Consider the following 24,366-nt stretch of genomic DNA (forward strand, 5'->3'; position numbering starts at 1 on the left):
CTGAACAAAAAATGAAAAAATGTCCTTGGGTGAGGATGAAAAAAAAAATCCAAATAAAACAAAAAAAAAAAACAACAACTAATGATCCAGAGTCCTTTAAGAGAGCTTAGACTGAAAGTGCCAGATCAATTTCCTACTATTAGTAGCTCTCTCCTAAATTCACTTGGGGCTTGGCTGGGTCTCATTAAAATTAAACACAAAGATTTCTTCTTTGCCTATGTGCCTTACTCCCCAATTTTTATCAAGCTACAAACCTACACCTGAGTTTGGCATTAACTCTCTAATATGAACTTACTGCTAGGCAGAACTGCCAAATTATCAGCATGTGACTGAAGGCTTGGGTAATAAGAGCAACAGAGCATGAAAGAACAAGAATTAAAGAAACTCTCAGAGGTCTGCCCAGAGTAAATGTAAGAAAGAGTCATGTTGCCCGGCCAGTGTGGCTCACTGGTTGAGCGTCAACCCATGCACCATGAGGTCACTGATTCAATTCCTGGTCTGGGCACATGCCCAGGTTGTGGGCCCATGCCCAGGTTGTGGGCCCAATCTCCAGTGGGGGCATGCAGGAGGAGGCCAATCGATGTTCTCTCTCATCAATGTTTCTATCTCTCTTCTCTCCCTTTCTCTCTCTCTCTCAAATCAATAAAGAAAAAATATTTAAAAGAGTCATGTTGAATAATAGAATGTAACCTCCACGACACTAAGAATTTATCCCATTTTTTTTTCATTCTCCATCTCCACAGCTTAAAGCACCTCCCAGCACACAACTGGTATTAATAAGCGAATCAACTTAGAATTTTCATTATTAATATTTATTTCAAGACCAAAAAACAAGATTCCCCCAAAATCAAGTTCACAGACTCAAAATAGTATTTACATGATACAGTCAATATTTACACCCAAATCATAATTCTTATTTTGAAATTTTCCATTGTCCACTGGGAAATTTTTAAGTAGAACATTATTTATCACAGCAAAGTATAGGAGTTCAATATCTACAAATCTGATTATCTATATCCCCCCACTTCTATTTTCTATGAAATATACAAATACTGCAAATGAAAAAGAAATCTAAAAAAGGAGATTACACACACGAACCAAAACCAAATTAAAACAAACCAAAAAGTACCTTTAACCAATAGGCTATTAGAACTTCCATGCTTTTCTACAGAAATTTGTTACAAGAGGGAGGGTGGTGAAGAACTGCTAAATTCCTGCTTGGGACCTCTAATTTCTCCATAATAACATGCATTCCTCAGACTGAAAGTTAAACAAACATGACCAGACTAGTAAATCAGTCAAGTGTCCATTAAAAATAAAAAGACTTAGACACAAATATTCACAGGGCTAAGTATAATTCCACGCAATGGATATCTTGGATGAGACCCAGAGAAGATTTTTCTTTTTATTTTTAAATGGTATTTATTCAGAATATACACTCGTAATTCTTTAATAAATGTAACATTTCATTATGCATGGTATTCAAAGTCCTGGAAATATAAGATAAAAAAGCTCAAATTTGCCAATACCTTTTCTATTCCATGAAGGCCCAAATGTTATTTGATTGCTAAATTGTGCTATTATGCCTGAAGATGTACAGCAATACTTTCATTTAATTAAATTATCCCATGCAGAAATTTTATTTATTTATTTATTTTATCCTCACCCCAGGACATTTTTCCATTTTTTGTTCAGACAGAGTGGGAGAGAGAGAAATATCAATATGACAGGAACACATCGAGTGGTTGCCACTCACATGACCCAATCAGGGCCAGGGACAAACTGCAACCGAGGTACGCGCCCTTAGCAGGACCTGAACCCAGGTCTCTCTGGACCCCAGGCCGACACTCCAACCACTGAACCAAATCGGCCAGGGCCCCTACAGAAATTTCAATCTTTGCCCTGGCCGGTTTGGTTCAGCGGATGGAGCGTTGGCCTTCGGGCCAGAGAGTCCCAGGTTCGGTTCCCACCCGGGACTAAATCTCTTTACATATGCTAAATCTCTTTACATATAAGCTACAGAACCAAAAGCAATTCAAATATATTCTAGATAGTAATTATAAAATCAGTAAATAGAAGATGTCATGATTTACTGATGTCATATTACAGGAAAGACCTAAAAACCACAAAGTAGTTCTTAGAAGGAAAGGTTAAGACTTACTTGTTCTCATGGACATAGACACCAGTGTAGTGATTGCGGGGGTTGAGGGGGGTGGAAGAAGGGTATAGGGGAACTAAATGGTGATGGGGAAATAAGGGGGGGGGGGAATATATACATATATATATACAGAGAGAGAGAGAATAAAATATGACAAAGCAATGAGATTTAATACCAAATAAATTAATCAATTATGTAACAAAAAAACCCGACTTACTTCTTGATACAGTTGGTCATAAGAAGATGGACATCCTGTCTCTCGTCTAACAACAGCATTGCCCCTAAATAGCCAATGCGTTTGTCTGTGAATTTTTGAGAGGCAATAAGCTTGAGGCACTCCAACTGCAAATTGAAAAAAAAAAAAAAAAAAATAAGAAATTGCTACCACAATCAGAAAAGCAATGTTTTTAACCCAGAATCACTGAATAATCAAAGTAAACAAATATAACCTGTATCATCAAACCACCTAAAAGACAAATATTTAAGAGTTTTGGGTATACTGATAGTAATAAAGTTCTGAAATAGATAATCTTGTCAAGGTCCTATGCTATTTGCTAATAATCTGTGAAGTTTACCTTAGTTCTACAGATTCATACAAAGTAAAAACGTATTATAATATTAATAAACCCAATTCCTAATTTAATCCCCAAGTTACATTAAATGAGCACTTAACACATTTGTGTATTTAAGGTCTGGTTCTCATTTTGAATATCAAAAAACTCAAACAACTGAAAATACATCAAGGTGCCAAACACTGTCCTTAAACATCAGGACTATACAACTAAAGAAGAAACAAACAATAACTAACTTAAATGTAATGTGGAAAGTGCTACATTTAGGTCTTAAACCAAGTACTATGGGAGAAGTGAGGGTTTAGGCATCAAATACAGAAGACAAAAATTCAGTAGTGAAAATAACAAAATATTCTACATTTTTTTCTTTATATAATTGTTAGAAATCCTCGAGCTTAAGGGTTTTTATAGTCAAGCAGTCTGTCTCCCTACTTAGCTTTTCTTGAATGTCACAATCATTATGCTACACTTTATCATTCCATCTTGACTAACATAGAAAAGATCAAACATACCCTCTGGAGGAGTGATGGTCAAAGGGTGTGCACAATTTAGATGCTCCAAGAAGAGTTTTACAAACTATGTTCCCATTTAAAATCACCCTATTCCGAAAGTAAGGCACTCAAATGCCAAAGCATGTACACAGGAATCTAAGATCATGTGAGACTACATCCCGCCTGAATTTGCCTATAAGTTGAAAAGTAAAATTGAGAAGAGTTGACAAATAAAATTGTCTCGAGCTGTTTAAAAACAGTTCTCTTGCCCTGACCAGTGTGATTCAGTTGGTTGGGCATTGTCCTAAGGGGTTGCCATTCGATTTCCAGTCAGGACACACACCGGGGGTTGATGGCCTGAAGGAGGCAGACAATAGATGTTTCACTGTCACAATGATGTTGCCCTCTCTATCCCCTTCCTCTTTTTTTTTTCTTTACTGATTTGAGAGAGAGAGGAAGTGAGAAGGAGAGACAGAAACATCAAAGAGAGAGATCATCGACTGGCCACCTCTGCATGTTCCCCAATGGGGATTTGGCCCACAGCGTGGGCATGTGTCCTGACCGGGAATCGAACCGGCGACCTCTTGATGCATGGGTCGATGCTCAACCACTGAGCCACACCAGCCGGACCTTCCTCTCTCTCTTAAAAAAATAAAAAAATAATTTAAAAAACAATAAAAAAACATCTTAAATAAAAATTGTTCTTTCAATGTACATGCATTAAAAACACCTAAAGGTAGTAGAAACTATCATGAGCAAGTCAAAAAAGACTCCTAAAGGGGAAATCATCAGGATCCAAAACAAAAACTAAAATGTCTTCTGAGAGGACTTCCGGTTAAGATGGCAGGTAGGTAAACGCGGTATCGTGTCCTCCCACAACCACATCAAAGTTACGACTAAACTACAGAACAACCATCATTCAGAACCACCTGAAATCAAGCTGAATAGAAGTCCTACAACTACGGAATTAAAGCAGCAGCCACATCCAAACTGGTAGGAGGGGCAAAGACAGACGGGCTGGTCCCACACCCTCGTGTGGCTGATAACAGTCAGGAGGACACCTTGGCAGGGAAGGTCCTCCCTGAGGACTGAGGGGTCCCTGTCCCACACCAGGCACCCGGCACAGGGTTCCAGTGCCAGGAAGAGAAGTCCCCATAACTTCTGGCTGGAAAAACCAGCGGGAACTGAGGCTCAGAGAGGCCGAGGTGGCTGGAGCCCCAGGCAGCTCCTCTTAAAGGGCCCACGCATGGACTTATCGAACTCACTCCCTCTAAGCTTGGAAGGAAGGCAGCCCGAGGGGCGCTGGAGACATACAGGGAAGAACTGAGCTGTTTGGCATTGGAACAAGGGCTGGAGAGGGCGCTATCTCCAAGACAGACGTGCTCTCTGAGGCCTTTGTTCCTTTGGTGAGCCCTTGTTCCTTTGGTGAGCCCTTCCCTGGGGTGACAGATAGCTGCCATATCTGGGACTCCAGAAACCTGGCTCACACTGGTAGCCCTGCCCTGGTGATTCCCTGAGGCCCCGCCCCACCCAACTTTCAGGCCCACCCAAGCTGTTGCCAGTTGCTTAACCATAGGATTGGCCTGTCTTGGATCCTGCTTCAGGTTTTCCTAAATTATTTCAAACAAGCATATCTGGTCTCAGATATCCACATACCTCTCGTTAAGTAATACATAGAAACAAACACAGAAAGGCAGCCAAAATGAGGAGGCCAAGAAACAGGTCTCAAATGAAAGAACAGAACAAAACTCCAGGAAAAGAACTAAGTGAAATGGAGATAAGCAACCTAACAGATGCTGAGTTCAAAATACTGCTCATAAGGATGCTCAATGAACTTAGTGAGGGCCTCAAGAGCATTAAAAAAGACCAGTCAGAAATGAAGGAGGCACAGTCAGAAATGAAGGAGGCACTAACTGAAATAAAGAATAATTTACACAGATTCAATAGAAGAGTAGGTAAAGCCAAGAAGCAAACCATTGATTTGGAATATAAGGAAGCAAAAAACACCCAATCAGAACAGCAAAAAGAAAAAAGAATCCATAAAACTGAGGATAGTGTAAGGAGCCTCTGGGACAACTTCAAGCGTGCCAACATTCGCATCTTGGGGGTGCCAAAAAGAGAAGAGAGAGAACAAGAAGTTGAAAACCTATTTGAAATAATGGCAGAAAACTTCCCTAACCTGGTGAAGGAAACAGACATACAAGTCCAGGAAGCACAGAGTCCCAAACAAGATGAACCCCAAGAAGCCCACACCAAGACACATCATCATCAAAATGCAAAAGGTTCAAGACAAAGAAAGAATCTTAAAAGCAGCAAGAGAAAGGCAGCTAGTTACCTACAAGGGCGTTCCCATAAAGCTGTCAGCTGATTTCTCAAAAGAAACTTTGTAGGCCAGAAGGGAGTAGCAAGAAATATTCAGAGTGATGAAAAGCAAGAACCTACAACTAAGATTACGCTATCCTGCAAAGCTGTCATTTAGAATCGATGGCCATATAAAGTTTCCCAGACAGGAAAAGCTAAAGGAGTTCATCACCACCAAATCATTATTATATGAAATGTTGAAGGGTCTTCTTGATGAAAAAGATAAAAGATATGAACAAACAAAATGGCAATGGAATACATATCTATCAGCAATGGAATCTATAAACAAAATGAACAGGCAGAACAGAAACATTCCCATAGATACAGAGAAGATTTTGTTGGTTGCCAGATGGGAGGAGGGTTGGGGGAATGGGTGAAAAAGGTGAAGAGATTAAGAAGAACAAATCGGTTGCTAGACTGACAAACCTCAAAGGGAAAGGGGTTGGTGGGGTGGGAAGAAATAAACCAAAAAATTTATATGCATAACCAATGGACACAGACAACAGTGTGGGAAAAGGCAGGAGGAAGGTGGGAGCGGGGAAGAGGGGGTCAATGGGGGAAAAAGGAGGAACATCTGTAATACATTCAACAATAAAGATAAAAATAAAATAAAATAAAATGTCTTCTGAGATTGACAAGAATTAACCCTTTCCTTTCTTCTATATAGTCAACTTAAATTTTTAAGTACTTCTGAAATAGATAATGATGAAAGTCATCTTTAGTGTCACCAGAAAAATTAGTGCTGAAGAAAAATCAGAAGCTAAAATGTTGTTAGAAAAATCTTACTCTTTCAAACTGAAGGTTTTTAAATCTTTCCATTTAGTAAGTCGATGAATAAATGTTTTAGAAGTGAAAGGAAATGTTCTTAGAATCAGGTATCACTGAAATTTTTATCATCCTTATTGAATCATGCTTCTGGCAAACACCAGGAATTACACAAATAAATTATCCAAAGATATTTTATCAAGATGAACTAATGATGAACATACTCTTAGGCATTAACATTACTTTGTAGTTTTTAGGGCCACATTTTAAGACAGTCACAATAAAAGTCATCAGTGACTGGTGAGCAGAATTTGTTTCTTTTGTGATACTTATTTAAAACTTACCTAAAAACTAAACAGCAAAAAGATGAAAATTTAACAATACTAATTAATTCTTTTTAATATTCCCATTGGTACAGTGACTTTGCTTTAAGAATAGGGAATTATTTTTTGAAGGTGACAAATTTGAGGGGAAAGATAAGATCATACAGTTGGAAATGGCATCTGAAATACAACCTCCAGTGAAGAATTAACTATGATCACACTTTACACTTAGGTGGAGGTAGCCAGCAATAGTGCTGAGAATATACCATGTTTCATGTTTAAGAATGTTATCAAAGACCTTTTTCTGCCATCTTGGACCCTGTGGAGGCCTGCTGGGAGAAGGACTTCTATAAGGACAAATATGTCTGGAAGGCTGTGGTCCAAGGCCATTTTTGCCCGTTATAAACGGGGTCTCCGGAACCAGAGGGAGCACACAGCTCTTCTTAAAATTGAAGGTGTTTATGTTCGAGATGAAATTGAATTCTATCTGGGCAAGAGATATGCTTATGTGTACAAAGCAAAGAACAACACAGTGACTCCTGGTGGCAAATCAAACAAAACCAGAGTAATCTGGGGAAAGGTAACTCATGCTCATGGAAATAGTGGCATGGTTCGTGCTAAATTCCGAAGCAACCTTCCCGCTGAGGCCATTGGACACAGAATTCGTGTAATGCTGTACCCCTCAAGGATTTAAATTTATTGAAAAGTAAATAAAATGAATTTGTTCTCTTGTGTTTTTGTTAAAAAAAAAAAAGAATGTTATCGTTTTTAAATGTTAAAAAAGAAAAAGGTTGGGGGGCAGTAGAATCGGATGTAGGTAAAGGTGAAGGGAGGATATCCATTTTTGAGCAGCAATCACTAAAACAAAACTCAACATCTGAGTGAGTTACAAAAGAAAAATATATAAAATTGGATTAGGAGAAAAAAACTTAAAAAAAACTGCAGGATAAAGAGAACTTATATCTAACTTACAGTCAGAAAAATTAATATATTATAATTAAAAAGGAAGAAAACAACTTAGGGAAATATATCCAAATCAATTAAATATATCCACCCCTGCCTGCCCTGGCCAGTTTGGCTCCACAGTTAGAGCGTCTCCCCACAGACCAAAGGGTCTCCAGTGCAATTCCAGTCAAGGGCACGTACCTGGATTTAAGTTCGAAGCCTGGGCCCAGTCAGGGTCGTGTGGGACACAACCGGTAGATGTGTCTCTCTCACACTAATATCTCTGTCTCTCTCCCTCTCCCTGCCTCCTTCCCTTCCACTTTCTCAAAAAAAAAAAAAAAAATCAACGGAAAAATATCGGATGAGAATTAACAATCAATCAATGTATCCACAACCTCACATTCATCCAGTCCTCTTTACTCCTCACTTAAAGCTACTTAAAATCTCACCTGAAACACTGTTAACCCACAAATTTAGCAAAAGATTTAAGACCCCAGTAAATAACCCAACTTTTATATTCAGTCCAGACAATTTTTACTTTTATCCTAAACTCTGCGAATAAAGTCAAGACAAATGACAAATTTGAAAAAAATATTTGTAACTCATTTCATAGTCATGAAATCCTATGTAAGAGGATCCTACACATTGATTTTTTTTAAAAAGATCAATAATTTGGTACAAAAATGGACCAAAAATATGGACAAGTCAAAGAAAAGAATAATTCAAATATACGAAATAGAGTTCAATCTCCTCATAAAACAAATACAAACCCAACTAGGAAAATTTATTAAAAAAAAATCGTTGCCCAGTTGGAGTGGCTCGTTTTGATTAGACGTCATCCTATGCACCAAAAGGTTGCCAGTTCAATTCCTGGTCAAGGCACATACTTGGGTTGTGGGTTCAATCCCTGGTTGAAGCACGTACAGAAGGCAACTGATCACCCTGGCCGGTCTGGCTCAGCGGTTAGAGCATCGGCCTGCGATCCAGAGAGACCCGGGTTTGGTTCCCGCTAAGGGCATGTACTTCAGTTGCAGTTTGTCCCCGGTTGGGTCATGTGGGTGGCAGCCAGTCAATGTGTCCCTATCATGTCAATGTATCTCTCTCTCTCTCTCTCTTCCTCTCTCTCCCTCCCGCTCTGTCTGAATAAAAAATGGAAAAATGTCCTCGGGTGAGGATAAAAAGAAAAAAAAAGAAGGCAACTGATCAATGGTTCTCTCTCACATAGATGTTTCTCTCTCTTTCTCTCTCTCTCTCTTTCTTTCTCTCTTTCCCGTCCTCTCTCTAAGAACATCCTTGAGTGAGGATTAAAAAAAAAATCAATTGTACATTTGAAAAAGGTGAATTATATGATATACAAAAGATGCCTGAGTGAAGTTCCTACAAAAAAAGAAATGCAAATCAAAACCATAGTGAGATACTTTTAACGTACTGTATTAATAAAGATAAAAAATTGTCACAACAGAGCAAGGACATTAATGATAGGAATATAAACTGGACCAAACTGTAATAAGAAAGATCTGGCCTATCTACATTACAAATACACCTACCCTTTGACTCAACAATTGCACTTTTAGAAACTTATACTACATTTACATCCACACATGTGCAAAATAATGGAGATTATTCAATTGTAGTATTATTTTAAACAGTTCAAGTCCATTAATAAGGCATCAGCTTAGTAAATGATAGTTCATACATATAATGGAATGTTATGCGGGATATACTACCACAAGCATGTCAAAAAAGTTGGAAAAAACGAATGAGGAAGTTTTTTATTATACTGATATAGGCTAATCGTCAAGACAAATGAATAACACAGTGCAAACAGTATGTGACAATATGTATTTTAAAGGGGAAGGGGCGAGAACATATATATCCATTGCCTGAAGATATATAAAATAACTCTGGAAAGATAGCCAAAAAAATGGATGCCACCAGTTGCCTATAAAGAGGAAACTAAGTGATAAGAAGAGAGTAGAAAGCTGTTTTCATCATATATCCTTTTGTATCTTTTAAATTTTGCATCAACAAACTTCCATTATCTATTTCAAAGAGATAAAATTGGATTAGGAGAAAAAAACTTTAAAAAACTGCAGGATAAAGAGAAATTATATCTAACTTACAGTCAGAAAAATTAATATATTATAATTAAAAAGGAAGAAAACAACTTAGGGAAATCATCTGTTCCCATTCAAAACTTGAACAACATATATTTCAAAAAATAACAAAAAAGCATTTGAGTCTTGGAATTCTTTTTTGAAAAAGACTGAAAATTTAAGACCAGAATCTTGAAAAAATACAACTCAGTAAATGGAAACAATCAGCCTTTTTTAGATAATTTATATTCATAATGAGTAATTATTATGCTATTCTATTCTATCTGTGATGCTGTAGGAACTTAAGAAGTATGTTCATTCCTTATCTCTTATCCCCAGCGTGGCCGTGCTTTTTCCTGCTGACGGTTATTTTGTATTCTTCACCTACTATCAATTTGTCCCTCGTCAACAACACGCTTACTTACTTTTCCACAGCAACCTTCTCCCTCTCCCCAACCTTTCATCCCAAAGGGCTGACTGTAATAATTCTTTGCTACTCACTGATTTCTTTAATATTTACCTTCCAATTGTTTTGAAACACTGTGGTTTTGCTTTACTTTAGTAAACTCCTGATGTGCACAAACCAATGTGCTAGACATTCCCAATGATACACAAGACACATAAAAAACCAACAGTTGGATATGTATCATAAAATGATACATACACTATGACAGTTATGCACAAGCTACTATGAAAACGACTTAAGGGCACCCAGCCCTGGCCGGTTTGGCTCAGCGGTTAGAGCGTCGACCTGCAGTCCTGAGAGACCCGGGTTCAGTTCCCGCTAAGGGCACGTACCTCGGTTGCAGTTTGTCCCCGGCCCTGGTCGGTTGTGCGGGTGGCAGCCACTCGATGTGTCCCTTTCACGTCGATGTCTCTCTCTCTCTCTCTCTGTTCCTCTCTCTCCCTCCCACTCTACCTGAACAAAAAATGGGAAAGTGTCCTCGGGTGAGGATAAAAAAATAAATAAAAAAAATAAAAGGGCACCCAATTCAGGTTAGAAACAGTAAGAAAGTATCTCTTTATATAACACATAGTAGAATAGAAAGAAACCAATCTGGGTTAGGGGATGTGCCTATTCCTATTTCTAGCTAAATTATTTCAACAACCTGAGCCTCAGGTTTCCTCATCACTAAGGTAATGAAGCCACATTGTGGAACACAGCCCTAACAGTTCTTCACTCCCTGCCTAATTCTCTCCAGCTGATCCTAGAAGTGGCCTCAGAATTTTTCTCAGAAGCATTCCAGGCAGCCATTGGCAACAAGCCTGAGAGGCTGAAGTTATCAGCCCCCTCTGGAACAATTACAATGCCTAAGTGGCTCCCAAACTTGACTAATCAAAATCACCTGGGAGAATTTTGCAATGTAAGTCACCCCCAGGATAATCTGGTGTAGATTTGAGATAGACTCTGATAATTTAATGTTTACAAAGTTATTCTAGATGACTCAATGTTCTAATTTTCTTTTAATTTCAAAGCAATTTTTAAAAAGAGAACTTTGCCAGGTTTCTGGCCTTGTTCCATTTTTCTAAAGTACAAACATTGCCTTTTATCAACATTTAATCTGGTTACCCTTTAGAAAAAAGATGTACCCATTTTGTTAGCTTTCAGAACAAGGTCAATGCACATATACAACATTTGCTTTTCTTTTTTTTTTTAAATCCTCACCTGAGGATATTTTTCCATTTATCTTCAGATAGAATTGGGGGAGGGGTGAAGGGGGGGAGAGAGAGAGAGAGAGAGAAACATTGATGTGAGAGACACATGGATTGGTTGCCTCCCACACACCCCCACCACGGCAGGAACCCAAAAGCAACTGAGGTACGTGCCCTTGACCAGAATGGAACCCACGATTCTTTGGTCCATTGGCTGAGGCTCTTAACCGCTGAGCCAAACAGGCCAGGGTACAACATTTGCTTTTCAGTGAAACATTTGGGCTTTATGATGTGAATAACCATCTTGATGAAGAGATGCAATTAAAATATTATAAATATGAATGGATCTGCCACTGATCAGTTAGGTCTTTTTAAAAGTTACCTTTATTTCTTTATTAACTTTCTAGTTTACACACTTACATACATACATACACACACTTTTTTATATATATATCCTCACCCAAGGACATTTTTCCATTTTTGTTCAGATAGAGAGGGAGGGAGAGAGAGGACAAGAGAGAGAGGAACATTGATGTGAAAGGCACATATCGAGTGGCTGCCTCCCGCACAACTCCAACCAGGGCCAGGGACAGACTGCAACTGAAGTACGTGCCCCTAGCGGAAACCGAATCCCGTCTCTCTGGACCGCGGGCTGATGCTCCAACCGCTGAGCCAAACCAGCCAGGGCGCGCACACACACACTTTGAAGACCAAGCTGTAGCCTGGCAACATAGTATCTATATGGACCAGAGCCTGTTTTTTCATTCGTGACAGGAGAAAGAAAAAAAAAAAAAAACACGTTCCTATTGTATGCCATTTTATTCTCTTGTGAAAATTTATATTTCAACTCAAAAATATACAAAAATCACATTATACCCATTGACCCACCAACAAGCTTTATCAAATCATTTTACCCTACTTCATTTTTAAAAAATATATTTTCCATTGATTTTTTATTTTTTAGAGAGAGGGGGAGGGAGGTAGAGAGAGAGAGACATGTCAGTTGGCTGCCTCCCACAAAGCCCTGGTCAAGGCTAGGGAAGCCTGCAACCCAGGCATGTGCTCTTGACTGGAATTGAACCAGCAACCCTTCAGTTTGCAGGCCGATGCTCTAATCGCTGAGCCAAACCGGCCAGGGCATTAAATTTTAATATTACAAATTCAACTGAAGCCCTCTGCACACTCTGCCTCAATCCCCTTTCCTTTCTCTCCACCCCCAGAAGTAACAAAAACTCAAAATTCCTGTTCATCTTGGCCACACTGCACGTCCTTACTACACACAAAAAGAGAATTGTTTTTTAATATTTTAAACTTTATATCAGTATCATATCATATTCTTGCTCTTTTCACTAAACAGCTTGCTTTGAGTATTACTCATATCCAGACAAGAAACTCTAATTCATTCATATTTGTTGCTATATAGTGTCCCACTTATGAGTACACAACTTACCTATTCTTTTTGTGTATATACAGATTGTTCCCAATGTATCCCTATTAGAAACAATGCTGCAACAAATACTCGTATAAATATCTCTTTTTAAAACAGACAAGGAGCCCTGGCCAGTTTGGTTCAGCAGTTAGAGCGTCGGCCCGTGGACCAAAGAGTCCCGGGTTAGATTCCAGCCAAGGGCATGTGCCTCGATTGCGGTTCATCCCTGGCCCCAGTTGGAGTCAAGCGGGTAGCAACCAGTAGATGTGTCTCTTTCACATGGATGTTTCTCTCTCTCACTCTCTCTCTCTCTCTCTCTTTCCCCTTCCCTCTGTCTGAAAATAAATGTAAAAATATCCTTGGGTGAGGATTACAAAAATAAAAATAAAAAACAACAACAAAAAAGCACAGCCAAGGAGGTTTAATCAGATTCAGGCTTCTCACTTTTTGTTTTGATTTAGCAAGTATACTTCATAGGTGGTGGTATGAATTTTCATCAGGAAGCATATAATTATTTCTGATGGTTGTTTCTTGGGACAGTAGCAGCAGTGATCATCAGGGGTTACAAAATGGCAATATCATTCTTTTAGTCCTTCATTTATTTGCTGGACTAGTCCCTCTAAAGAACAACTTCTCTATATATACAACTGGTTTACCAACAGGTCCTTTGGCGCTTACCGATAATTTTTTCAGAAGGAACTACTGCAGGATAAATGTTTGTTCTTTCCTTTTATTTACCAGTTTTCAAATGATGAGTTGGTTCCCTAGTAACCTCCAAAGATGACCAAGAGTTTTTTTTGTTTTGTTTTGTTTTCATTATAATTATTATGAGCTCAATGACACAAACTTTTTTCTATTTTTCTTTATTTATTATTGAAAGTATTACAAATGTCCCCCTTTTTTCCCTAATGACCCCCTCCTTCCCACTCAATGATATAAACTTACTTGGTTTCAACTATAATCATTATTCTTATTAATGCTCAAATTTTCTCATTTTTGGGACTTCTTCTGGTGGTTATTGAATACTTTTAACATAACCTCAAATTTGGAATCAGTCATCTTTCCAATGGGCCCTAGCCTTTTAAGAATAAAACGGTATTTAGAGACTGCAATATGGGTTTAAAGGTGCCCAAACAAGGATGCCTAGTATCAATGTTCTTTTTTAATATTGTACTACATGTACATACAGCAAGAACATAAGAAAAAAGAAATGTTTAAGGATGAAAAAGGGCCTGGCCAGTGTGGCTCACTGGTAGAGCATCAACCCATGCACCAAGAAGTCACCAGTTCAATTCCTGGTCAGGACACATGCCCAGGTTGTGGGCCTGATCCCCAGTGGGAGGCATACAGGAGGTGACCAATTGATGATGTTCTCTCCCATTGAGGTGTCTCTCTCTCTCTCTCTCTCTCTCTCTCTCTCTCCTTTCCTCTCTCTAAAATCAATAAAGAAAAAATATTTTTTAAAAAAAAGGATAAAAAAGGAAGGGAATTTCCATTATTTGTAGACAATACTATTGAATATATGGAAACAATGGAGTCTACAAGGACTATTACAACCAAGTTCAGTAATGTTGTTAAGTAGATAAAAATCAATTATATTTCTCTATATCTACAATATAATTAATGTTTAAGGATGCTATTTGCAATAGAAACAAGAGCTTTAAGGAACCTATGAATAAATTTCACCAAAGAGGCCTGGTTGGTTTGGCTCAGCAGTAGAGCATCAACCCACGGACCAATGAGTTGCAGGTTCGATTCCAGCCAAGGGCACGTACTTCGGTTACAGTTTGTTCCCGGCCCCGGTCAGGGTCGTGCAGGAAGCAACCAGTCAATGTGTCCCTCTCATATTGATGTTTTTTCTCTCTCTCTCTCTCCCTTTCTCTCCCTCTCCCACTCTATCTGAAGATAAATAGAAAAATATATTCGGGTGAGGATTAAGAAAAAATCTCACCAAAGATGTGTATGGAAAACATGTAAAACTTTAGAGAACCTAAGGCAGTGGAGTGCTATATTATAGCGATAGAAGGGAAGATTGCTGTAGACAGACAATTGGGTATGGCAGGCCAGGTTGAAACTGAGAAGAAACAAATGCATGTAACAGCGTGGAGAAGGACACCAGCCTACTACTGCCATGTGAAAATGTGGATCCAGCATTGTCAAATCCTCTAATTTTCTAAGAGAAATTAGAAATTCAGATTTATAGAAGTTCCTTCATTTTAATATATTGGCAGCAAATTCAAAACAATTTTAAGCACTGTACAAGATAAACAAAAGACATTTGTGAAAAAATATGGCCCCTGAGCCACTATTTTCTACTCCTGAAATCTACCAACTTCCTTAAATACTCAACTTTATTTCTGGGTTGTGTTTCAGCCATACATGAAAGGTTATAAATCCTACAGAAAATCTATCACTGCTTTTATTGTGAAAAAAGTTGAAAATACTGTCTCTCAGATTTCTAAGAGACTCCTGGATAGAAGACACACATAAGAAAAATCTCTGCTAGAATTCAGTACTTTTTCAAAAAATGTTGCTGTCTTTAAGGAAATGGTAAAAGTAGTAGTATTTGACTTTTTACATACAAAACATAAATGTTTAACATTTACTTATTTCATCTTCACAAAAAACCTATAAAGTAGTTTTAGGACTGCTCCCATTTTACACATGAGGCAACTGAGACAGGACAGGTTAAGGGTCTTACGAAAAAGAACAGATAGTACAGTAACAAAACCAGAATTCACATCCAGGCAGTCTGGTTCCTGCAGTTATGCTCTTAAATGCTGGTAATAACCACCTAACAGGTGCCCTGACTGGGAATCAAACCGGCAACCTCTTGGCACATGGGTCAATGCTCAACTATGAGCCACGCCAGCCGGACTATAATACCGTTCTTAAATTAGGCGGAAAAAAAATGTAATAGCATTAAATAAGAATTACAAAACAACCCCAATATAGCCTTCTCTGTGACTCAGTCTCCCTTATTACGTAGAAACATGGAAAGAAGAAAGCAGTTATAACCAAGAATATCATGCTTAAAGCTAAGACTGGCTATATCAATATGCATTTGTGTGCAAGAGAAGATCAGGAGGCAGATCTCCACAGTAATTGTAGCAATTAAAACATGAGGTGCCTGCCTAAGCGAAACAAGCCAAATAGAGAAAGGCAAATATCACATGATTTCACTTATTTGTGGAATATGATAAACATAACAGTCTGAGCAACGGGGTAGTCCCAGAGATGTGGAAGTGGGGTACAGATGACAATCCCCAGAAAGGGGGGGGGGATAAACCACAGAACTTATATGCATGTATGCATGAACAATGGACATGGACAACAAAGCTGGGGACAGGGCTGGGAGACGGAGCGGGGTATCTGCAGGGGAAAAAGGAGAAACATCTGTAACAAAAATAAATAAATTAAATTTAATAAAAAAACAAAAACAAAGCACATTAGGTGCCTGACCAGTATGGATCACTGGTTGAACACTGACCCATGCACCAAGAGGTCGCCAGTTCAATTCCCGATCAGGGCACATGCCCAGGTTGTGGGCCCAATCCCCAGTGGGGGGCATACAGGAGGCAGCCGATCAATGTTCGCTCATCGATGTTTCCTCTCTCTCCCTCTCCCTTTCTCTTCTTTTTAATCAATAAAGAAGCCCTGGCCTGTTTGGCTCAGCGGTTGGAGCGTCGTCCTGTGGTCCAGAGAGACCCGGGTTCAGTTCCCGCTAAGGGCACGAGCCTCGGTTATAGTTTGTCCCCAGCCCTGGTTGGTCGTGCGGGTGGCAGGCACTCGATGTGTCCCTTTCACGTCGAGGTTTCTCTTTCTCTGTCCCTCCCACTCTGTCTGAACAAAAAAAAATGGAAAAGTGTCCTCGGATGAGGATAAAAAAAAAAATCAATAAAGCAAAAATATTAAAAAAAAAAAAACGAGGTAATTGAGACAAAATCTTTAATGCCATCATTTTACAACCACCTGATTTCTTTTACTTAAAAACCTCTGCTGTGAGTGTTCCTCCTTATAATATGGTTCACACACAAAAAAAATTAAGGAAACATTCAGCAAACTTTTCTTAAATACTCATTATAGCCCAGGCCCTCTCACCGAACAATCACAACCTACTGGTTAATCCTCGTCAATTTTAAAGAAACTAGCTGCCACCATCAAAACATATTCTAGTCAGGGATTGGGGGTTGGGGGTATGGGAAGAGATCAACCAAAGAACTTATATGCAGATATGCACAACCAATGAACAGAGACATTAGGTTGGGGAAAGTAGGAGGGGGGCAGGGATGGGGAGGAGGGGGTTAATGGGGGAAAAAGAGGGACATCTGTTAATACTTTCAACATAAAAAATTAATTAATTAAAATAAACAAACATTCTAAACCACATAATGAGAGATTCCCCAATGAAAAGAGAAAATTGATGGCAATTATCACGCCTTTCAAGGTCTGCAGTGTTTTCTCTCAATTCTACTCTCAGTTCCACAATGATCAGACTGTTAAGACTATCAAAAGTATCCTGTCCTCCCTGACAGGAAAAGATTGAAAGTCTCTGAGCTACTGTAACTCAAACAAGAGTACCCTTGCTAAATGCAGTCTCAGCCCAACCTACCTGTCCAAAGTGAGCAGGATAGCCCAGCATGTGCATATATAGTAATTTTGCCACATTCCGACACCGGTATGTGTTGTCTTCTTCTCTAAAAGATGACCGGATTGCAGCACATTCTTTCTGGATCATTTCTCGTTCTTCGGCTTGGGTCCGAGCTGTCCGGATGGTCCGGATCAGCTCCCGCAATCTGATGGGGGCTGGCATCCTCTGGATATGAAAAGACATTAAATAAAGATGTTCACATATTTTTGTTACCAAAACCATTCACACAACTTTCCAAATAAATTTCTGATTTTTAAGAATTCAGGATTTGCTAAGTTCAGTGATACAAAGCTTTAGAAAGCTATTATATACAAATTCCTCAATTAATTTCTGGAAAAAATATAAACAATAGACGTGAAATATTAAATTAAGCAAAATAAGGCATAGGATATACCAATATGTAAAATCCATCACTAATATAAAAATATCTTAGGAACTTGCCCAGCCAGTGTGGCTCAGCAGATTGAGCATCAATCATCCCATGGACTGAGGTCCTGGTTCGATTCCCGGTCAGGGCACATACTAGGTTTGGGGCTCAATCGCCAGTAGGGGGTATGCAGAAGGCAGACAATAGATGCTTCTTTCTCACACATTATTTCTATCTCTCTCTCCCGTCCTCTCTCACTAAAAAAAAAAAACCAAAACAATAAAAACATTTTTTTTAAATCTTCAGAATTCAACCCAAATATTTATTCAGTCATTAAGTAATAAAGAAAGGTTTATGGCTTTACCTGAGAAAAGATAGGTATTTTCTGCTCAGCTATTGTTAAACTCAACATAGTTTAACAAAGAACCAGATGAACACTGAATATAATCACAAAGCTCAACTGTCAGGTTAAATCACTTTTCCAAGAAACAGTAATCACCTCAGAACACTAGATACTCTTTGAAAATCTGATGAGGAGAATACACCAATCTCAAAGGATAAGACTGTTAGTGTCATATTCTCATATTTTAAAAAGTGAAAAGAAAAAAAAAGACTCTAGCCCTGGCCAGTCTGACTCAGTCGTTAAGAATGTTGGCCCACAGACCAAAGGGATGCAGGTTCAGTTCCTGGTCAAGGGCGCATACCTGGGTTGCAGGTTCAATCCCAGACCCCAATAGGGGTCATGCGGGAGGCAGCCTATCAATGTTTCTCTCACTCTCTCCCTCCCACATTCCCTCCCTCATTTCCACTCTATCTAAAAGAATCAATGGAAAAATATCCTTGGGTGAGGATTACCAATATCACCAAAAAGTCCTGTAATAGCCAAAACAATAAAAAGAAGAAACTGGAAAGAACTTGAGCTACCTAGTTTCAAGATATACTACAAAGCTACAGCAACAGGACACTGTGGAACTAAATTTAAGGATAGACTTAGAGACTTATGGAGTAAAATAGAAAGTCTGGGAATAGACCCACACAGGTATGCTAAATGGATTTCAACCAAGGGGCCAAGGTTACTCAACAAGGAGAAAGGTAGTCTTTCAACAGATGGTGCTGGCACAGCTGGATATCTATATGGGGGAAAAAATTAACCCCAGAGCCTAATCTCACACATTACACCTAAATTAACTTAGGACTTCTGATCAAGATGGGCATTGGTAAATGCTTTACTCCACTCCTCCCATGATCACTTCAAAATTACAACGAAACTGCCCTGGCTGATATAGCTAAGCGGTAGAGAGTTGGCCCACAAACCAGAGTCATGGCTTTGATTCGGGTCAAGGGCATGTACCTCAGTTGTGGTCTGATCCCCTACCCTGGTCGGAGTCATGCAGGAGGCAACTAGTCAATGTGTCTCTCTCACATTAATCTTTCTCTCTTTCTCTCTCCCTCCCTCTCACTCTATCTGAAGATATATGGAGAAATATCATTGGGTGAGAATTAAAACAAAAAAAACAAAACTATACAACAACCACCATTAAGAATCACCTGGCCCTGGCCGGTTTGGCTCAGCAGTTAGAGCATCGGCCCGCGGACCAATGACTCACGGGTTTGATTCCAGTCAAGGGCACCTACCACAGTTGCAGTTCATCACAGCCTTGGTGGGGTCCTGTGGGAAGCAACCAGTCGATGTCTCTGTCTCTCTCTCCCCCTCCCACTCTATCAGATGATACATGGAAAAATATCCTCAGATGAGGATTAAAAAAAAAAAAAAAGAATCGCTTGGAGTCTATATGAACAGAAGATCTATCATTAAGGATACAAAGAAGAAGCCACATCGAAACTGGTAAGAGGAGCCAAAGGCACAGAATGGGTTGGTCCCACACCCACATGTGGTGGTTAAAAACTGGGAGGGATATCTCTCAACTTCAGAAATCCCCCCTGAGGAGCAAGGTGTCCCAACCTCACACCATGCTCCCCCAGACCAGGCATCCAATGCTAGGAAGAGTTCTCATAACTTTCTGGCTGTGAAATCCAGCAGAAATTATGGCCCGAGTGAAATGGAGGGCTGCTGGAATCCCAGACATTCCTGTTAGAGCCCACATAGTTATGTGCTGAAAGACTCGCTTGCTGGCTCTGAGCTCCAGTTCTAGGGTAACAACTTGAAAGGCACTAAGGACAAATGGGGAGGAACTGAATAGTCTGACTTCAGGGCAAGGTCTAGAGGGACAGCTTTCTCCCAGACAGAAATGCTGACAGAAGCCTTTGAAGAGTTCTGCCCCTGAAGGCACAGGCTGGCACTGTATCCCAGTTTTATTCAACCTGGGTAACACTTTGCCTACCAGGGTGATTCCTTGAGACCCTGCCCACCCAACTTGAAGGGCTACCCAGGCCATTTCTTTTCTTTTTTTTTTTTTTATCCTCACCCGAGGACATTTTGCCATTTTTTATTCAGATAGAGTGGGAGAGAGTGGGAGGGAGAGAGAGGAAGAGAGAGAGAAACATCAATGTGAAAGAGACACATCAAGTGGCTGCCACCTGCACGACCAAACAGGGCCTGGGTCAAACTATAACCAAGGTACGCACCCTTAGCGGAAACCGAACCCAGGTCTCTCTGGACCGCAGGCCGACGCTCTAACCACTGAAACAAACATGCCAGGGCAACCCAGGCCATTTCCAGTGGCTTTTCCGTACAAATATGCTGTCTTGGATCATGCCAGACTTTCCTAAAATCTCTCAAAGGTTCACAAACCTCAAACAAGAAGCATCTGGCCTCAGGTCACAGCTTAGCCTCTTCCGGGTACCTACAAGCCTAGGTCAAGTGGCAACCATCTACAGATCACTTTTTAGCTCATACCAGGTGGCCCTGGGCAGGGCACAGACAGCAGCTGACCTTGGCCTGAACCTCTCAAGAGACCCCAGAACTAATGGCCCTGGTGACCAGCTTCAGACCATATCAGAGCACCACCCAACCAACTTCACAAATGACACACTCAAAGAGCAGACTCAGCAGCACCAGAGCACAGCTAAAGTGAATCATACTATGTAGGGTCAGGCCCCCACACAACAGCTTCTACACTGTAGTCACTTCTAGTCCTTACAATCAATTTGCCTGAGAGTCAATCCCTCCATATAGCCATTAGGGTTCAACTACAACAGGAGGACACACATAAGGAACACACCTGGAGCACCCAGCTCAAGTGACCAGGGAGACTTCATCCTGGGCTCCACAGGATATACCTACTACATAATGTCACTCTATCAACACCAGGGGACGTAACAGCTCTACTTAATACATAGAAAAAAACACAGGGACACAGTCAAAATAAGGAGACAAAGAAACATGCCCAAAATAAAAGAACAGGAGAAATCTCCAGAAAAAGAACTAAATGAAATGGAGGCAAGCAATCTACCTAGTAAGAGTTCAAAACAATAGTTATAAGAACACTCAAGGAACTTAGGGAGATCTTCAAAAGCTTTAAAAAAGAATATAGAAATCATAAAAAGGACCAGTCAGAAATGAAGACTATAATAACTGAAATGAAGAATACATTAGAGGGAATTCACAGAGTAGATGAAGCAGAGATCGATTAACTGATTTAGAAAATAAGGTAGCAGAAAATACGCTATCAGAACAACAAAAAGACAAGAGAATAAAAAAAAAACACAAATTAGGATAGCGTAAGGAGCCTCTGCTCTGGGACAACTTCAAATATACCAACATTTGCATCAAGGGGTGCCAGATGAAGAAGAGAAAGAGCAAGAAATAGAAAGCCTACTTGAAAAAACAATGATGGAAAACTTCCCTAACCTGGTGAACGAAAAGACATATAAGTCCAGGAAGCTCAGAAAGACCCAAACAAGATAAACCCAAAGAGGCCAACACTAACACATATCATTAAAATGCCAAAGGTTATATGATCCCCCCTACTTTGTTCTTCTTTTTCAAGGTTGCTGTGGCTATTCGAGGTCTTTTTTTGGTTCCATATGAATTTTTGAAGTATTTGTTCTAGTTCTGTGAAGTATGTCATTGGTATTTTGATGGGGATTACACTGAATCTATAGATCGCTTTTGGGTAGCATGGACATTTTAATGATGTTAATTCTTCCAATCCATGAACAAGGGATGTGCTTCCGCTTTTTTATATCTTCCTCTATTTCTTTTTTCAATAACCTGTAGTTTTCTGTGAATAGGTCCTAGGTTATTTCCTTGGTTAAGTTTATTCCTAGGTATCTTAATTTTTTTGGCGTGATGGTAAATGGGATTGTTTTTTTAGTTTCTCTTTCTGTGAGTTCATCATTGGTGTATAAGAATGCCATTGATTTCTTGATGTTAATTTTGTATCCTGCTACTTTTCCAAATTCATTTAATAAGTCTAGTAGATTTCTGACGAAGTCTTTAGGGTTTTTTATGTGTAATATCATGTCATCTGCAAATAATGACAGTTTCACTTCCTCCTTTCCAATTTGGATCCCTTTTATTTCAGGTTATACTGCAAAGCCACTGTAATCAGAACAGCCTGGTATTGGCACAAGAACAGGCATATAGACCAGTGCATATAGACCAGTGGAACAGAACAGAGAACCCAGAAATGGACCCAAGGCAATAAGCTCAATTAATATTTGACAAAGGTGGCAAAAGCATACAGTGAAGTAAAGACAGCCTCTTTAATAAATGGTGTTGGGAAAATTGGACAGCTACATGCAAATTTATGAAACTAGACCATCAACTTACACCATACACAAAAATAAACTCAAAATGGATAAAAGACTTAAATGTGACTTATGAATCCATAAAATTCCCACAAGAAACTGTAAGCAACAAAATTTCAGACATCATACGCAGCAGAATTTTCACTGATACATCACCAAAGGCAACAGAAACAAAGGAGAAAATGAACACATGGGACTACATCAAACTCAAAAGTTTCTGAACAGCAAAAGATACAATCATCAAAATGGAAAGGCAACCCACTGTACGGGAGAGCATAATTGCCAATGATATATCAGATAAGGAGTAATTTCCAATATATAGAGAGTGCTCATACAACTCAACAAAAGGAAGACAAAGCCCTGGCCGGTTTGGCTCAGCGGTTAGAGCGTCGGCCTGCGGTCCTGAGAGACCCAGGTTCGGTTCCCGCTAGGGGCGCGTACCTCGGTTACAGTTTGTCCCCGGCCCTGGTCGGTTGTGCAGGTGGCAGCCACTCGATGTGTTCCTTTCACATCAATGTTTCGCTCTCTCTCTCTCTCTCTGTTCCTCTCTCTCCCTCCCACTCTACCTGAACAAAAAATGGAAAAATGTCCTCGGGTGAGGATAAAAAAAAAAAAAAAGGAAGACAAAGAACCCAATTAAAAAATGGGCAGGGGAACTAAAGAGACACCTCTCCAAACAGGACATACAAATGGCCAAGGGACATAAAAAGAAATACTCAACATCACTAATCATAAAAGAGATGCAAATTAAAACAACAATGAGGTATCACTTCACACCTGTCAGAATGGCCGCCATCAACAAATCATCAAACAAGTGTTGGTGAGGGTGTGGAGAAAAGGGGACTCTAGTACATTGCTGGTGGGAATGCAGACTGGTGCAGCCACTGTACAAAACAATATGGTGTTGCCCTGGCGAGTTTTGCTCAGCAGTTAGAGCATCAGCCTGTGGTCCAGAGAAACCCGGGTTCGGTTCCCGCTAAGGGCGCATGCCTCAGTTGCAGTTTGTCCCCGACCCTGGTTGGTCGTGTGGGTGGCAGCCACTCGATGTGTCCCTTTCACGTCGATGTTTCGCTCTCTCTCTCTCTCCCCCTCCCTCCCACTCTATCTGAACAATAAAATAGAAAAATGTCCTCGGGTGAGGATAGAGAAAAAAAAAATTGTTTCAAAACAATATGGTGTTATCTCAAAAAATTAAAAATTGAACTTCCATTTGACCCAGTGATCCCACTTCTAGGAATATACACTAAGAAGCCTGAAACAACAATCAGAAAGAATATATGTATCCCCATGTTTGTAGCAGCACTATTTACAATAGCTAAGATCTGGAAACATCCCAAGTGTCCATCAGCAGATGAATGGATAAAAAAGCTGTGGTAAATATATTCAGTGGAACACTATGCACCTGTAAGAAAGAAAGATCTCTTATCCTTTGAGATGACATGGAGGGACCTGGAAAGTATTATTCTAAGCGAAAGAAGCAAAACAGAGAAAGACAAGTATCATATGATCTCACTTATTTGTGGAATATAATGAACATAACAGTCTGAGGAATGGGGTAGTCCCAGAGATGTGGAAGTGGGGTACAGACTGACAATCCCCAGAACTAGGGGTAGTGGGGGAGAGATTAACCACAGAACTTATATGCATGTGTGCATGAACAATGGACATAGACAACAAAGCTAGGGACAGGGTGGGGAGAGGGGGGAATCAGAGGGGAGAAAAGGAGAAACATCTGTAACAAAAATAAATAAATATATATTTTTTTAAATCCCAAAAAAATAAAATGCCAAAAATTAAAGACAAAGAATCTTAAAAGCAGAAAAAGAAAAGTAGTTACCTACA

General features: G+C 39.7%; 2 protein-coding genes across 3 annotated transcripts in view; one reads left to right on the top strand and one right to left on the bottom strand.

The window, feature by feature from the left end:
• The window catches only part of AP1G1 (adaptor related protein complex 1 subunit gamma 1), a 94,568-nt gene that overhangs the window by 53,630 nt on the left and 16,572 nt on the right, over window positions 1–24,366 (bottom strand). For both annotated transcript variants that reach the window (XM_036273909.1, XM_036273908.1), the window contains exons 2-3: window positions 17,406–17,609; window positions 2,376–2,500 (exon numbers count right to left, since the gene is read on the bottom strand). In XM_036273909.1, coding sequence (XP_036129802.1) covers window positions 2,376–2,500; window positions 17,406–17,606 — 326 coding nt within the window. In that variant the 5' untranslated portion in view covers window positions 17,607–17,609. The remainder of the gene's footprint in view (window positions 1–2,375; window positions 2,501–17,405; window positions 17,610–24,366) is intronic.
• On the top strand, window positions 6,972–7,399 carry LOC118638242 (60S ribosomal protein L35a-like). Its single transcript, XM_036273910.1, has one exon. It carries the CDS (start codon window positions 7,032–7,034, stop codon window positions 7,362–7,364), a length of 333 nt encoding a protein of 110 aa, XP_036129803.1. The 5' UTR covers window positions 6,972–7,031; the 3' UTR covers window positions 7,365–7,399.

The sequence above is a fragment of the Molossus molossus genome, unplaced genomic scaffold (genome assembly GCF_014108415.1).
Source record: "Molossus molossus isolate mMolMol1 unplaced genomic scaffold, mMolMol1.p scaffold_m16_p_21, whole genome shotgun sequence".
NCBI classification, from domain to species: Eukaryota; Metazoa; Chordata; class Mammalia; order Chiroptera; family Molossidae; genus Molossus; species Molossus molossus.